At 34.0% G+C, this 17,717-nt stretch overlaps 1 protein-coding gene across 2 annotated transcripts in view; it reads left to right on the forward strand.

Annotated features, from left to right (window-relative positions):
- LOC124537774 (AF4/FMR2 family member 1) overlaps positions 1-17,717 on the forward strand; it is a 221,339-nt gene that overhangs the window by 83,901 nt on the left and 119,721 nt on the right. For both annotated transcript variants that reach the window (XM_047114667.1, XM_047114666.1), the window contains one exon: positions 5,024-5,053. In XM_047114667.1, coding sequence (XP_046970623.1) covers positions 5,024-5,053 — 30 coding nt within the window. The remainder of the gene's footprint in view (positions 1-5,023; positions 5,054-17,717) is intronic.

Raw genomic sequence — 17,717 nt, forward strand, 5'->3', positions numbered from 1 at the left:
TGTGTTGCTACACTGACTTAGTCATTTCCAAACCAACACCTCCGCTCGTCACAGCACACCAATACAAAATATATCTGTTTTCCTAAAGAACAAATAGGATGTTTAAAACTGGATATTAAATAACTAGCTCAATACGATGCTCTTACGCTTGATTATAACTTATATTTATTTTTAACAAAAGAATTATCTTTATATATATATTTATCAGGTATTAAACCTATTTAAATTAAAAATATTTTTAACCGATTCTCGATCATGTCATATAATAAATAACAGTAACGTGTCTATCTTTTTCATAAAAACGAAACTATGACCCATCCGTTTTTGGTTCGATAGGCAACAAATCATTTCTTTGGATAAATTATAGTTTTCTATGACCATTTAAAATTTAAGGTGTTTCAAAGGATCGAGCCGATGGTTTGCTTTACCTGATTTTGTCTATATGAAATAGATAAATAGAAATAAGACATTGTTTAAATTAGTGAAACTAATAAATCCTAAATAAAGGAATAAATGTTGGACAACATCACATACTCTGGTCCCAATGTAAGTAGCTAAAGCACTTGTGTTATGGAAAATAAGAAGTAACGACGGTACCATTTGTCTTGTTTCATATAAATTATTAAAAAGTATATAATGTTCTTTTTTATTTATATAGTTCTAATTATCCGTACAGATTTTCAAATCCTTATATAACTTAGTTAGTTATATTATTAAATACATAATATTTATGATTTAGACGAGATTTAGGCCTCGTGGATCTCGTTATTTGTCAGTATTAAACCAATTAGCTTTATTAAAATGTCCCAACTTAGCAGTGCAATTGTAATATCTAAATAAAATATTCTTATTTTTATGTTATGCATATTTTATCGACCATAAATAAATGTAACAAATATCATTTATACAATTAGACATTATTTGCAAGTCAAAATACGCTCATTTAGTATGACTTACTTTTGAATTAATAGTTTTGAAATAGTATCAGCGTGTAACAAATAGAAATGTCAGTTGGACAAATTGTCTAGAACGTCGACCACAGAGCGAAATAACTGTTCGCGGTCAAATGTTTATGGACTATGATGGCATTTAATTTTTTAAGAATGAAATCTATGGCTGGTATTGCATTGATATTTGAATTGTCTTCAAATCATAATTTGGGCACATGTTGCGGTTGCTGTTAGTGCATGCTTGACTTCCGAGTCCGAGACACACACACACACACGTATATATGTATATATGAGTGTGTGTGTTTGTGTGTGTAACAAAGTTATTGATTCGGCAATAAATATTGATACGGACATCTTTTCAAGACCGCACAGCGAATTCACACCGATGCGGTTAATATTTGGTTTACGAAATTTCATCTTTCGCGAGCTTCGAATAAAAATCCACACGATTTATATCGGTTGTATTACTTACATCTCGACTGAGGCATATAAAAAATCTTTACCTGTTATTACATCGTAAAACGTGAACCAATGTGTATAAATATTGCACGGCTAAAAACAAACTTATGAAAGTGATTTTCTTTATAAAATACCCAGACCTGCAAAGATTCAGTATTCTAAATCTTTGTCTGCCTCTAGCGCTGTCGGGGCGATGTACAAAAAACACGACATCCTTCTATGAATAGAAACGCACGAGTGAGCTCGTCATTCAATTGAGTCTGCATCGCAGTGAGTTTAATTTCTATCAAACCGCAGATTCTTATCCTACGCAACATTTTAATAATAAGTACTTTTATCTTCATTGTTTCAGTAATGTGAAAATTTAACCGCGCAGTTTTTTCCGCAGTGCGTGCGAGCCTTTAGCGGCAGCGATTAAGTACTGTAACAAAAAGCTTCGTTTACTTATGTTATACCGGTTCCACGGATCAACTTCCTCTCATCCATATATTTAAGAGTACGCTTCGCATCAAACCCTTACTCTTTTAAAAACGTCAGAGAAAAACGATATTTCATTCGGTATGTCCAAGTGCTCCGTTTTTGCAGACGGAATTTTTAAATCGCGTTGCAGATTTAGAAACTATGCTAAGTCGGAGATATTACTAAAATATTCTGTCTGGTTTCAATTTCGTTTCGCAGTTCATCGGCCAATTTTTTTTTGCGGGCAAGCTCTACATTGTATCTAGATACTGTACGAGGATTTATAACATGACTAGTTCTCGCTTGCGCCTTCGCCCGAGTTTTAGAGAGGCGGTCGTAGGTTTTACTATAAAACGTGTAGTCTATATTGTTCCATGCTTTTCAAACTTTATTCATAAGAAATTTTATTAAATACGACTAAATACGAGACAAACATCAAATATTCGCGCATAATATATTCCTCACTTATACATCAATTATTTAATTTTAATACGGCAAATAAAGCACGTGACCCTCTCCCTCCATTTTAAAATGGGAATGCATTCAATATTTATATTAAATTCAAATATTGATTACTAGCAACACTCCTACATATTTTAAAAGACCTGTTGCATGTATTTTTGAAGCATCATGACTGTACAGTGCGTTTCGAAATCTTCACGAATTATCCGGTCAACCTAGAGGTATATTATGTATAATGTTACTCTCTTTGAATCTCTTTCTATTTGGTTCCAATTTTGCGTGCCATTTTCCACTGGCTCTTATGATGAGATTTTAATCGTCCATCAATCTTTCTTTCCGTATTTTACGATTGGCAATTTCAATAACTTCAATCGATATTGAATTGAAATTTAGTTCACTACTAAAACTCTTAAAATATTCATGTGATCATTTTATGGAATTTTAACTAAAATAGACATATTTAAAAAAAATACTTTTGCTACTAAATTGTTCGCGTATTAAACCTCAATTTTAGCTCTTTTTTAATATTTTGTCTTCTATATTTTCGTATGTTTGAAAGACATTACTCCATTAGCGATAAAACAACTTATATTATACGTATAATTATTTGTTTTTGATTCTTTAACAGTGTGTTCCCTTTGCTTTTGTAGTGTACAATAACGTAGACAGTTATAAATATATTATTCTTGATATAATACCTAAGCTACGTGCATAAAAATCCTAAGCACCTTCTAGTCTAAATATATTGTATTATATATTAACGTGACAGATATTACAAATTGAAATTATAATGTACATTATATCAGAGGTAGTTGTTGAAACTCCTCAAGTTGCTGATAATGCGGTTGATAAGCGCGATAAGACGAGGCACGGCCATGGAAAGTAACGTAATATGAGTATATAGAAATGACCTCTGAAACCTTGAAGACTCGATAACAGTGAAATTATTAAGACCAATAATTGCAAGGAGATAACGACATCGACGAATGAAATTGAGATTATTTAGTGTCGTATGCATGTAACAACTTGTCACCTATCGTATTTTTGTCGATATAACGTATGTTGTCAGTATTATATGAAGTTTTTTTAAGGAAGTAAATTCATACAGTCGAATGGGTGTATAATATGATGAGAAAATCTGTTTTTTTATGTATTTATGTTTATTAATTTACGCACGAACATCACTAGGAAATAAATTTTATTTGTGCTAACCTTGAATTTTTATATTGAGTTTTTAATTACGATAATTATAAACCAAACACTGGGATCTAAGAAATATTATTATAAAGATTTATCTCGTGATTGTGTTTTTATTCGTTCAAATGATATTTTATTTGATTGCAAAGTATTTGACTCATATGCGATGCATAGAATATGTACATATATTGTATTTAACGTAACGTCACGTAGTCTGATGGAAAACCATCGTACGAGCGCTCTTAAAGTGAACTTTTATAAAAATAAAACAGATTAAAACTTTGTAAGGGAAATTTAGAGATCTCGTACGTATATACAGAAAAGGTTGCGGTAGTTTAGGAAATGGAAACAAAATTACATTCGCTATTTAATCACGACTGACTTGCTATTATCCCATTTGCTTGAGGCCCCATTTACGCGATGTGTAGTAAAATTACAAAATGATTTGGCGGAGGCCAATACTCCTTAGGATAGCTTTGCTGGTGATACTAAGAAAACCTCTAATCGGTCCTCACGAAACGATTTAAATGGCCTATTTTATACGGCCGGAAACCACGACAATTTTATTTGCTGACCACATCATTACTGAAATAAATTATAAAGTTATATTAAATCTTTGATACAAATTGGAAGTTCGAAAATACTAATCCACATGCCAGATTCAAGTGACTATGGTATTGTTATATGTGCAGCTATAATATTTAAACACTCGACAACAAGATTATGTTTAATATTACTCATACATGTTGTTAGGGCATATCGAGGAATAACATTTTAATGTGAAATCTATAATTTATTAATAGACCTCTCGTCTGTTTGCGGTTTTACACGGATAAGCCTTCACGATACAATCTATACATTTATCATACGAGATAAAGAATAAAATGGCGGTACGTTTGACATGTTAAAAAAATAATTCAATCGTATTGGTATTCAGTGTTACCAGGATATTTAAAAAGTAATATATCTTTAATTACACTAGTTCGGTCATGATTTAAACCAAAATACAAAGAATTGTTGTTTGGTGGTTGAATAAATGTTAAGAGACTGGATGAGATAAAATAATCCGTGAATTTTAGATGATTCTGATATACTTTATAGCAATTTGGAAATAGTTGGTAATATTATTAATTGTTTCTTGGTATCGACGATCATCGAATAACCTCGGGGGCTGCGAAATAACACGGCAGAGATCCGGCGGGAGTTCGATTAATACCCAATGGTGGGTATCGTCTACAACCTTCCGAAGATTATCGTGATTGCTTTCGTGTCTATCCAATCCGATTCCATTCAGTTTTCTATTTAATATCGGATTTACATTTCTGATTTTATTACGCTTCCGTTGTGGCCTTGCATTGTTATAAGTTTTCCTTTTCAATGAAGTTTATTTTTGTTACTGTTATCAACGTTTCTTTTTTATCATTATTAATATATTTTATGTCGTTTAATATTGTTTTTTATGTATTTTATTTAATAGATTTTTTTTCTCTTTCCAGGCCACACAAGATGATGCTGGAGTCGAGCCGGTGAGTTAAATCATTATCATATTCTTATATATGTTTGTTTGTTTGTTCGCATTAGAAGCAAGGCGAGCAAATGTGGCTCATAGCCAGCTTTGCACTTGTATTCAGTGTTACCAGGATATTTAAAGAGTTTTATATCTTTAATTACACAAGTTCAGTCATGATTTAAATCATAATACAAAATTTACTGTTTGGCGGTTGAATAAATGTTAAGAGACTGGATGAGATAAAATAATCCGTGAATTTTAATACAATATATTATATTATACAACATATATTAATACAATATATATACAATTATTTTTTTTTGTATTTTGACATGTTTTGTTCCTATATATATATATATATATATATCCTATTTATTATGTTTTAAATAGCTTTCGTTTGTCTCGTTCTATTTATCAAATAAGCATCAGCGTAAATTTCCCACCGTCGGCTTGAGACACATGTTGTCGATAGAATGAGCTTTAAGGAGGTTAGAGTTGTCTAACCATTAGGACACCGGCATGAAGTTTATCTCACGATCGCCGAGAACGAGATTAAATCTATATTAATATTATAAATTTGGAAGTAACTCTGTTTGTCTGTCTGTCGCTCTTTCACGAAACTTAAACTCTTTCGCTGAACCGAATTTTGATGAAATTTGGTATATATGTCGAGATGGCCTTGTGGTTAGAACGCGTGCATCTTAACCGATGATTGCGGGTTCAAACCCAGTCAAGCACCGCTGATTCATGTGCTTAATTTGTCTTTATAATTCATCTCGTGCTCGGCGGTTAAGGAAAACATCGTGAGGAAACCTGCATGTGACAAATTTCATAGAAGTTCTGCCACATGTGTATTCCACCAATCCGCATTGGAACACCGTGGTGGAATATATTCCAAACCTTCTCCTCAAAGGGAGAGGAGGCCTTTAGCCCAGCAGTGGGAATTTACAGGCTGTTGTTGTTGGTATATACGATAATTGAACTCAAAGATAGGACATAGGCTAGTTTTTTTGCCTAACACATGACAATCAACACCCTAAAACGTGACCGAAGCCGCGTGCGACTACTAGCTATAAATATAACAGCAAATGTAAATGCAATGGTACGCAGCATTACGTATCCTGGAATGTAACGCGCATTTTTGGAATGATGTCCGCGTATTATTTCCTCTGAGCAGTCTCTTTCTTTCTCACATCGTTCTTCATTCAGCAGTCTATCTGTACGTCTCATTTCACGATAATTGGTTAAGGCGTCGAGACGTGAAAGCAAGATGACCATACAATATCACTTTCAAATGATATACAGATTTTATACAAATAATAATTTATTATTAATAAAGCAGAGAAGTCATATTGTGATCGTTATTGAGTTACCAATATGTTTACGATTTCGTAACTATTTAAATTTGCTATCCATATTAAGGAGTAGCAGTCCCGTTCCTTTTTGTATTTTACATAATATGTAGTTATATACAATAATATTTGAGGAGAACGTTAAAACTGTCAGTGTACATAACCCACAAGTACAGCAATAATGTCAGTGATAATCTTAAATAATTATATAGTGTTATACATAATTATGAATAATGACTTATATTATTTGATTAGTTAAGTAAAAAAAACGTGTTACATTAATAATCGTGTTAGTATAACTTAGGTATTTAATGTCGTGCTGTAATTAAAAATCACAGCGCAAAAAGTGAAACTTTTTTTGCGTCAGAAAAGCGTCACTCAAACAGAACACACATAGAAAAATCTCGCCCACACGTATGGAATCATATTCTTATTTCAAATTTGTTTACGTAATCACATTACTTTAATCCCGACTTGTAAATAGCAAGTTAACGACTTCAATCAGTCCGTATGTATGTGTTTGTGTATCTGTGTGTGTATAAGAGGAGCGTGCACCGTTCACATAATATCTAGCCGAGTGTGATGCACTCTGCATAATTAGTTTCGCCTATCCACTCGCACTACCATCAATTACGTGAAAGTACATCATTTTCTAATTTCTATTTTAATTACCATTGCGCTGCGATGCTACTTCTTTTTTTTATTTGTACCATTCACGTGTATATACGGTGTCAAGGAAAGTGAACATCTCGATGATATTGTTTCTTTAATTTTGTTTTTATCTGTTTAACGGAAGCTTTATCGTAACTGTCAGTCTTCCTGTCCGTCGCTTTCACGGCGAAATCGCTGAAGCGAATTTGTTATGATTTGGTATGAAGTAAGCTTGAACTGTAAGGGAGGACATGACTACTTTCTTTGTCTAACATCTGATAACAATCCACTAAAACTAATTAGTCTTTAGGTTTTTAAGCACTTAACCAATTGCTCATTATCAATTCTTCTTGTTATTATGAATTGATTTTAATGATATTTATAAATTATAAAAAAAGAAAATTATTTTATTGCATCTTTATTGACCGCGGTTAACGTATTTGCAAGAAGCAATGTAAAAAGACTTAGTTATAAATCATTGTGCGAAAGGGATAAACGCATGACTCATTGCATGAAACAAACTTTAGAAAGAGATAGGTAATGGTTGCGTAGACACTATTAAATGTTCATGAACTACGAATGTAAACATCGAACGTGTTGACTAATTAATTTAGTATATTTTTTTAGTTTCGGTTTAAATAACAATCACCTTAATTTGTTTTATACACCGAAATTAAATAACTAATGAGTGATAGCAGTATTGCAACAGGGCTTTAAATAAATAATGAAAGTCACAAACGTGTAACGAATATTGCAGCATAATTATAAAATCATGGAGCACATTTCGTAGATTTTATCATAATACATAATTGCAAAGCAATATTTACCCACAAATAAATGTTTCGGAATATATTAGCATAACATTGTTGTCAGACGTAAATAGAGAATCAACATTATCCATAAGCCGTACCGTTCGCTCCTAAAGTCCGTGTATTTATGACGCGTCCTCTGTTTACGATTACGAGTTATTTATTACTTTCCAGTTTTCAGTAAACGACGACCCATTGTAGTCATCCGCAGTGATGGTAAAACGGCCAGACAATAGAATGGCGCAGAGAGTCCAGATTCTAAAAGGCCTCCGGCACAAAAAAGGTGCATCTAATCAATCAAGGCGACTCGACACAGTAAGTCGGATGCCCGTTTTTTATCGACGCTCATTTGCATATACATTTTTCTCGCTCCCTCTCGTAAATATTACAATTCGTTGGAGGGAGACGGATAATGTCGCGCTGACCTTAGTAACTTGCGCGTGCGTCAATACCGTTTCACCCGTGAGAAGGAATTTTTCGTAGTGTACAATCACTGGCTCAGCTGGTGGTATTATAATCTGATTTCGTATTTGAGGTAATTATATAAGTTTCACACAAACGTGTTGCACCACTTTCAATGGGATCATTCACATTACGTTTCTCCGTGATCAATGGTAATGGTTTGAGCAACAATCGGTTGAATTTTGTTTGGCAATATCACTTGAAGTTAGCCGCGTTATTCTGCATTGGTTCCGTGGGTATACAGAGTAGTTAAATTGATATCACTTTTTTTTTCTTTTTATAGCGTTTAACTTAAATTCGAAATTTGATCTGAAATGGCGTGAATTTCAACCATAGAATTCGGATTAAAACCGTATGACAAATTGTCATTAAATTTTTTTTATATGTGTGTGTTTTTCTATTATGTCCGTCGGTGAACAAACTTACGTATGTCGAATTCACTTAAAAAAATCTGCTTACAGTATGTGTATCCAAACCGTATTAGTGGAATAAGTTCCAAAATATTTTCCCAAGGAGAAAAGAAACCTTGACTAGACATGTGAAATTTATAGACTGTTACTTTAGAGTCTGTTTAAATGACCTTCAATACCACCCAAAGATATTGTCGTAAGAAATTTTAAACATTCCTTACATCGCCATTGCGCTACCAACCTTGGCCACTGGCATGTTGCGTCCCTTGTGCCTGTAGTTACATTAGCTCACTGACCCTTCTAACCGGAATACAACATTGCTAAGTGTTACCTCTCTATGGTAGGATGATGAATTTGGGTGGTACCAATTCACAAAAGCCATCAAGTGCTAAAACTGTGTGCCTTAAAAAATTATTATTAAATTTGATGGCCTTTGTTTTATCATTAATATATCAAGATTACTTGAAATTCCACGTTCACTTTACAAAATGATAATAATTATTCTAATTTGAATCATCATTTAATTAATATTACTACGGATAGTACGAAACAAGCAATTTTAGTTAAACATTTCGCTGGGCACATTTAACCGTATCTAGAGGGTAGTCGAAATCGGATTAGAATCCCAAGGTAGTTGATAAACCGACCTTACTCAAATATGTACGCTAATGTACTTGTGCGAATTTAATGCCCCTGTTCAGATTTGAGTATCAGATTTTTTAAATTGTAATATAGTATTTGAAGACGATATATCTAGATATCAAAGGCCAAATAAAGTTCTTTCCTTTTCATTAAATAACATTTAAATCGGCCAAAGAAACTTTGGATGAATTGTGTGAAAGAAGATATGTTCAGAAAGATTGTTACTTGCGAGATGACGTGCAACAGAGAAGTATGGAAAGAGAAGACATGCTGCGTCGACCCCAAGTAAAATTGGGATAAGGGCTATGGATAAGGGGATAAAATTGGGAGGATGATGATGATGAAAATTTAAAAAAAGAATCTGTTTTTTGTCGAGTGTCTGGGAAGAAGCGCAAGAATATAATATGTATAGTTATGATGCAATGGTATAAATAAGCAAATTACATAGTCATGTATATTTGTATTTATAAATACTATTGTTCGCTCACTGGTTGAAATTCGTCCATAATAATTAAAATTTTAGGAAAATCTATATGATTTTGTATGTCGATAATTTTTATGTTACTGCAATTTTCGATTTATTTTTTATAAGAAGTAGTTATAAAGATTTGATCACATATATGAAATAAGTAAATGTAATTTAATAAACTAAACTACTTCGATGACATTTAGCGCGGTTGATTCGCTGAATAATCGAAGAGTTCTGACGACTGTCTTCGAAAGTCATCATCAGATTTTTTACGACATTAATTTTCGTTTAATTAATATCTTTCCAAACAAAAACCTCAAAAAATCCTATGTATGACACCATTATGCTAGAACGTTCGTAATACATTACTTTTCTTTATACTAATATTGTCTATTACACAGAGAAAATCAATAAATACAACATTGACTTAATCTTAATAAAACAGGCGTAAAATTTTGGATACATTATCGCTCTGTTTTTTTTAAGTCGGTGAAAAATTCAAGACAATCTACTTATTATACCACCGTAATATCTAAACAAAACCAGTGGTGTGAGTTCGTTATTATCAATAGTTTGCACGTGTCACGCTGTCAAGGCAATCGACTTTGTATAGAAAGCTGGTAGCCACGAGTACTGACTACAAGTATTCTATTGCTTCATTAGTAAATAATTACTATACTTTTTTTTTAGGTAGATGATTTATCGTTCGATGTTCTTTTTTTAAATGGTAATAATCGAAGCCTATGTAGCTAAATATCCGTCATTCTAATAAATCATTAATTTAAGAAAAAATAATATACTAAAAGATTATCGTAATAATATTTATTTCGTCGTACGATTTTGTCGTCATTTGATTATTCAGTTTATTTGAATTATTTTACTTTTCTATTTAAAATAATGAAAGTCTTTTATAGTTTCACAAAATTATGAATTCTTTTCATAAATGTGGCATTTCATGATACCATGCGTGTCTCTTTGTTGTGTTGCGTAAATATTAGCTCGCATGCCTTCCATGCATCAAGTATGCATCACGCTTCGAATTAACCGACCTATTTTATATTTATTCCGCTCGTGAAATTATTAATAATATTATCATCGGTACGGGCAAACAATGAAGCATCCACTCGTGATAATAATTTATTATGAAACTTGTGGCCAATCATGACGCTATTGTATATATTCTTTTATAACAGGCTCCAGCGTATTTATCATTGTTCTTTCTGTTCGTAATTTATCGTCGGGATTTTATTTCGATTTTTTTTCCATAATTCCCTTAAAAGTTCTCCTCAAAAAATGTAATTATATTTTAGCTCGGTCCTAATCTTTGCTGACTTTAAGCACGTTAATGTAACGTATTTTTTTATCGCATTTCAAACTTTATTCGCTTCGAATTAAGTCGCGGCTAGTGAATGCGTTTACACAGCATGTTATTATTTATTCAGTAATAAAAATGTTTACGTAAACACGTGAAAGCAGATTTGCATTACCAGCTGTATTCACGCCGTCGGAAGTCTGACGATGACTGTCAACAAAAACATTATATAATCGCGTTACGTCAACGAGGTGTGCGGACCTTGGCATTGATAGCTTGTTAAACTCGAAATATACGCGCAGAGCCTTTGATCATCCGTCCGTCGCTAATTAACTACGAATCGGTTTTAATCTCATCGTATGTTTATTTTTACCTGATAAGGACGAATATGATAAATAATTAAAGTACGGTATTAAGTTTTATTAATCCTAAATGACGTATGTACCATACGTTACGTAGGTACTACGTTAATATCTGACCAGACACAGCTTTTAATATAATATGAATATCGTAAGTTATTACAGATTGGCCAGAAGTAAACGCTTACAAGGTCTGAAATGATTGATCGTACTTCGTTAATATATGCCAAAAAGTTTTTAAATTTTGTAGGTGAAGGCCTCGAGAGGTTGCTTGGCCGAGGCTGTTTGTGTTCTAGATAAATTGATATTACCTACGTAGTCAATTTTCACTGCAGTAGAATATAAACGCTATCAGCATTTAATATGTTAAAAATACAAATTACCTATATCTTTGTGCCGTATGTTTTTATAGTAAAAAGATCTCATTGATTATAATTATTGCCAAGTCATTTTTTTATTTTGCTATTGTTCTAAAATGTACAGTACACAGTAAAACCTTTATTGCTTTATTGCATGTTTTCCGAATGCACTTTATGTTTTATTAAGTAAATAAAAATGAATAAAATGTCTATTTAAATAGAACAAAGTATATTTAAATATTTACCGATAAAGAAAGACAATTTCAAATAAACCAATATATTATGTAAGAAGCGATTCGAATATCGATGATCTCGATTGTGAAATGTATAAAGCCAACTCTGATGTCAAGCGATATTGGATGTAATATTATTATGATTTAAGGATAGAAGGCTCAATATGGCGTATTACGTTAAGCGAGTTTTAAATTTTTTATTTCGAATTCAAAGAGTTTCGTTGTATGAATGGCTCAACATATGCATAATTGGATTCCATTTCAATTTTCAATGTCCGCATACATTTTTCAATTGCCATTGGCAGCTTTACGTTCGTCAGTAATTTCTATCGTTGACGTTTCGTAGTTGTCTTCATTTCCTTCTGACCTGAGCTAGCGATTTCGTTTGGCACGAATTACGTGACCATACGGCCTATTTTGATTGGGACATTCCCGTTTTCAAGCTAGGTGTCCCACTTTACTGAAACTTAAGCACTTTTCGCTTTAATAGAAAAATAGAATAAATAAACAATTGAAATACATTAAACTAAGTGTATCCAGTTTCATAAAATTACACTTACACTTAGGGGTGGGGCTAGGTGGTTTGGTCCCACGTACTCATCATATTTTGTACCGCCACATACCAATATTTTGTGTTCCGGATTAAAAGGTGAATGAGCCAGTGTTATTACAGGTAAAAGGGACATAACATCATAGTTCTAATGATGAATGGCGCATTGGAGATGTAGATGTCGGTAAAATTTCAGTGTCACTAATCACCAGGTTGCCTCTTGCTCGTCCGGCAACCAAAGATATAAAAAAAACCCAATGCACCAACAGAACTCAATGTTAGTTGAAAAAAAAAAAATTGTATCTATAAACTAAAATAATATATAAATGCGCTAATAGTATGACTTGTTCGTCTAATCAAATAAATATCTTGTTTAGCGCGGTTTGCTGAAAAGCATCACTTTAAACGCGGGTGGTTTGGATAAAGTTGGAGATTGAAAGGGTGCAGCGCCCCCCTAATGAATTTATATAACCTTCATATTTCAAGTACCTTTCCACTCTTACATAAGCTCCGCGATGATATCACGATAGTCAGTCACTGCATTGTATGTATAGACATTGGTACTAATGAGGAGCTAATCAAAAATTCTTTCTCAAGTTGTCGCTGGATCGTTCAACAGCCGCCTATTATTCTCGTAAATTGTAAACACGGCACGGGGAACTAATATATTCGCGATCTACCTTCAACCAACCTGCAGTTGACCCATATACTGAAAATGCATGTAGTTTATTATGTATGGAAACGGAACCGTCTTGAGACGAGCTGCTTTTCTGACTGCGAGATAAAATATTGCCCGTTGAAAATGTTCAAATACTAGCGAACGTGTAATATTTTACCGCTTCTCGTGTTTTATAAGGATTTGTTAAGGATAGAAATTAACTGAGGATTTTACGTACTAGTAGCTTCGTAAAGTTCTTTTCTAAGAAATGTTTCTGGTCAAAAAAATTGTTTGAATTCCTATTAAGATTCAAAATCGTTGTTCATTCATAGTTTTTTTTTTTTTGTAAAATTAATATTTATTTGGTCGATAGCGTTAAAATTATAAGCATGACAACATTAGTTAAAACGTCTTATACGACGTGATTTTATAAGAGAGATCTTTCTTCCATTTGTAAAGATGGTTTTAAAATTGTAAATGTCTATTTTAAACAAAGATGTTTTTTACATTTGTGAAATGTATGAATCGCTGTTAAATATGAAGTTTGTACTGAAAGAGATTTTATATCTAAAGAAAGTATTCTATTCATTAAAACTCACATGTACTCTACATGTGAGTTTTCTTAACTCAGTTCTGGCTGGATTGGAGGAGAACATCGCGAGGAAACTGACATATTTCTGCCATGTGGCCACCAAACCGGACTGGAACAGAGTTTCCTTATGAGGCGTGGTATTATTAGCTCAGTAGTTCGACATTTGAGGGGTAAAGGGTTTATATCACGATATTTATTGAAGTATTGATTTGTTTCAGTTATTTATTTAATTTATTTAAATACTTTAGTGACAACCACAATGTTAATGAAACGAAAGGCGGACTTCATGCCTGAAGGCATTCTCTGCCTTAGTAAAATTATCTTTTGTTTAAACAGAAAACCATGAAGGCGGTAAATAAAATTGACAATACATAATAACAATGCACATATTTATATATATAAAATTATAAACACATGTATAAATACATTCACATATAGTATCTACAAAATTAATATTGATCTATAAGTACTATCCGTAGTAAAAACATAAAAATAATCAATAATATTAGGGCATACTAGCAGTCTTGAGAACTAAGTTACTTTTTATCACTTTCTGGGTCATAATATGTAATTATAAAGTATTTTTAGAATTTTATGAGTTTAATTCAACTTTATATTGACTATTAACATGTCGGGAAATATGGACCACCTGATGGTAAGCGGTTCTCGCTGCCCGTAGACATGGCGCCATAAGAAACAACACCAATGTGACACCAACCTTCGAAACTTAAATTTGACGTGTACTACACTGACTCACATGACCTCCAAACCAGAACACATCAATACTGATGTATTGATGGTTGACGGTAGAAGATAGGAGGATTGGTGGTACCTGTCCGAGGGGCATGAACAAAACCCCATCGTTAAGACTACACTGCTTTTTAATTTGAAAGTACTTAAAGTAGACTTTAAGTGTCAAGGATTAAAATGATACTAATGAATTGTTACTAAAAACATAAGAATTAAAAGTAATTGAGTAAATAATAATAATAAATCAAGCGCTCGACGACACAATTTTTCCGGCTTTTTCAGGGCATCTGTGTTTTATGACCAATTAAATGTGTCTGGTTATAACGTGAACCATATGATATGCTGCCACTATTGCAATATCACTGTTCCGCTTTACAATACTTTCTGGAACCATATTTGAATTTGGACTTTATATATGTACCTGCATATGTGACAGAACGTCGTTTCGCTTTTCGTTTCTAAAAGCATATTTTCACGTAAAAATGTAGTACAGAAATTTCATATGTATATTTTTCTTAAAAAACAGACTCCTCAAAAATTCAGTATCCGAGCCCAGTTCTTTTTTCAAAACGACATTACCATAACGTAAAAAAAAAGTAAGTGCGCAAAAATGTTAACATCATTTATTAAATAAACCTTTCACTGCGCGAAAATATGACAGTGATAAAGCAACAAGTCCCTTTTTGCCACATTTGAGGCCATATTTCGTCGCTGCACCGTCTAGGGGGACGACGGGGAGAGATTGGGGGGTACGTGTCACGCTCTCACCGCCATAATTATTTCATACTTTGCATTTCGCGTTCCGAATAGAGAAACAATCGTATCCGAACGACGACGTATTTTTCCGTCTGGCTGCGCGGGGTGGAGATTTAGGATTCCCTTCCTCCTTGCTATAAACGCTTTGTAGTACGTGAATGTTTTTAACGTAGAGGACATTGCTGTATTATACTAAGTAAATGTAGCGATTTTGGGTAAAACAACATCAACGTACTGTTCGTTGTATTGTATGATATTTTTTGATAAAAATTCAAATTAAAAGTATTACTAAGACAATTTATGCGTTTAAATATTTTGAGATGATTTCGTGGTATAGAAAATCAGTTATTGTAAGCGTTTATAACTGATTAAGCTATAGAAGTTACTCGTGTTTATATGCGGCTTTGCTCGCTTTTTAGGGTGTTGATTGTCATGTGTTAGGCAAAAAAATAGCCAGTCTTTTCTTGGAGTTCAAGTTTGCTTCATACAAAATTTCATGAAATTCGATGCATACAGGCAGATGGAGATTTATTTATGATACTAATATATATATAACTTCTAAAAATAATAATTACCACTAATACCGGTGATCTTCTAGTTTACCTTACTCACAGGTGGGCTGAAGCAGTTGAGAGCAAGGGGGAGGCATTAGCAGCCAGTTTGGACATAGCGAATGCCTTCGATCGCGTATGGCACAAAGCGCTTCTTTCGAAGCTTCCTTCTTATGGGCTTCCCGGGAAATTATGCAATTGGATTACCAGCTTTTTGGCAGATCGGAGCATCAAGGTCGTTGTCGACGGTGCATGCTCTGACTTAAAATTCGTCAATGCTGGTGTTCCACAAGGCTGCGTCCTATCACCCACTCTGTTTCTTCTGCATATCAATGATTTGTTGCAAATCGGGAACATTCATTGCTATGCAGACGACAGTACCGTTGACACCTTATACACCGGCCGCGCTAATATTTCTCGGGAAAACGTCGAAGAAAACCGGAACAAACTTGTGTCTGAAATCGAGTCTTCGTTAAACGAAGTCTCGAACTGGGGCCGGCTAAATTTAGTCCATTTCAACCCCAAAAAGACGCAAGTTTGCGCGTTAACCGCTAAAAAAACACCATTTGTCGTATCTCCACGATTTGAGAACATCCCGATAGCCGCTACAGGTAGTATCGGAATACTTGGCGTTGATATTTCGAGCCTCGTTCAGTTCCGCGGTCAATTGGAAGGCAAAGCCAAATTGGCTTCAAAGAAGCTCGGTGTGCTCAGCAAGGCGAGACAGTACTTCACGTCGGCCCATCGCCTAAAACTTTACAAGGCGCAAATTCGGCCTCACATGGAGTACTGCTCTCACCTCTGGGCGGGTGCTCCCCAGTACCAGCTCCTTCCATTTGACCGCATCCAACGTAGAGCGGCTCGAATTATCGACGATCAAGCCCTTTCCGATCTCCTTGATCCTTTGGCTTTGCGTAGAGATGTTGGATCACTCTGCATCTTCTACCGAATTTTTCACGGGGAATGTTCCGAGGAATTGTTCGGATTAATCCCGGCTGCTGAATTTCACCTTCGGACATCTCGTCAAAATTCTAAGTTTCACCCGCACCATCTTGATGTCCGAAAATCCACAACAGCGCGATTTCTTAGACATTTTCTGCCTCGCACAACCACTCTGTGGAACCAGCTGTCGCCGGCGGTTTTTCCGAACCGATACGACATGGGAACCTTCAAGAAAAGAGCCTACTCCTTTCTCAAAGGCCGGCAACGCACCTGCAAGCCCCCTGGTGTTGCAGATGTCCATGGGCGGTGGTAGTCACTTTCCATCAGGTGAGCCTCCTGCTCGTTTGCCACCTATTCCATAAAAAAAAAAAAAAAAAAAAAAAAAAAAAAAAAAAAAAAAAAAAAAAAAAAAAAAAAAAAAAAAAAAAAATACCATTTTGACTACGAACTCTGATGCACTGAACTATCACACCATATATGTATATCATAATGATAATATCATACAGTTTAGAGTCGATGAACCGGATTTTCGACTCTTAAACCGCATGCGCTATTTATACAACCATCGTTTGATATCAAAATAATTAATTAATTTACAGATCCTTAACTAACGCAGACACGGCGAACTATCAAGCGCTTTAATAGCGTAATACTATTAGTCTATATATCAAAATATATACGGAACTGTCATATCCTATACTCAATCGTACCCAGTTCTATTTTTCCCGTTCTCAATAAACACAGCCCTGTTTCAGATGTCTTTGTTTGTCGTACGGTCGTCCACATAGGACTGTTTGTTTTGTGGCACTATCGCCGTTATGTC

This window comes from Vanessa cardui, chromosome 19 (assembly GCF_905220365.1).
Source record: "Vanessa cardui chromosome 19, ilVanCard2.1, whole genome shotgun sequence".
Taxonomy (NCBI): Eukaryota; Metazoa; Arthropoda; class Insecta; order Lepidoptera; family Nymphalidae; genus Vanessa; species Vanessa cardui.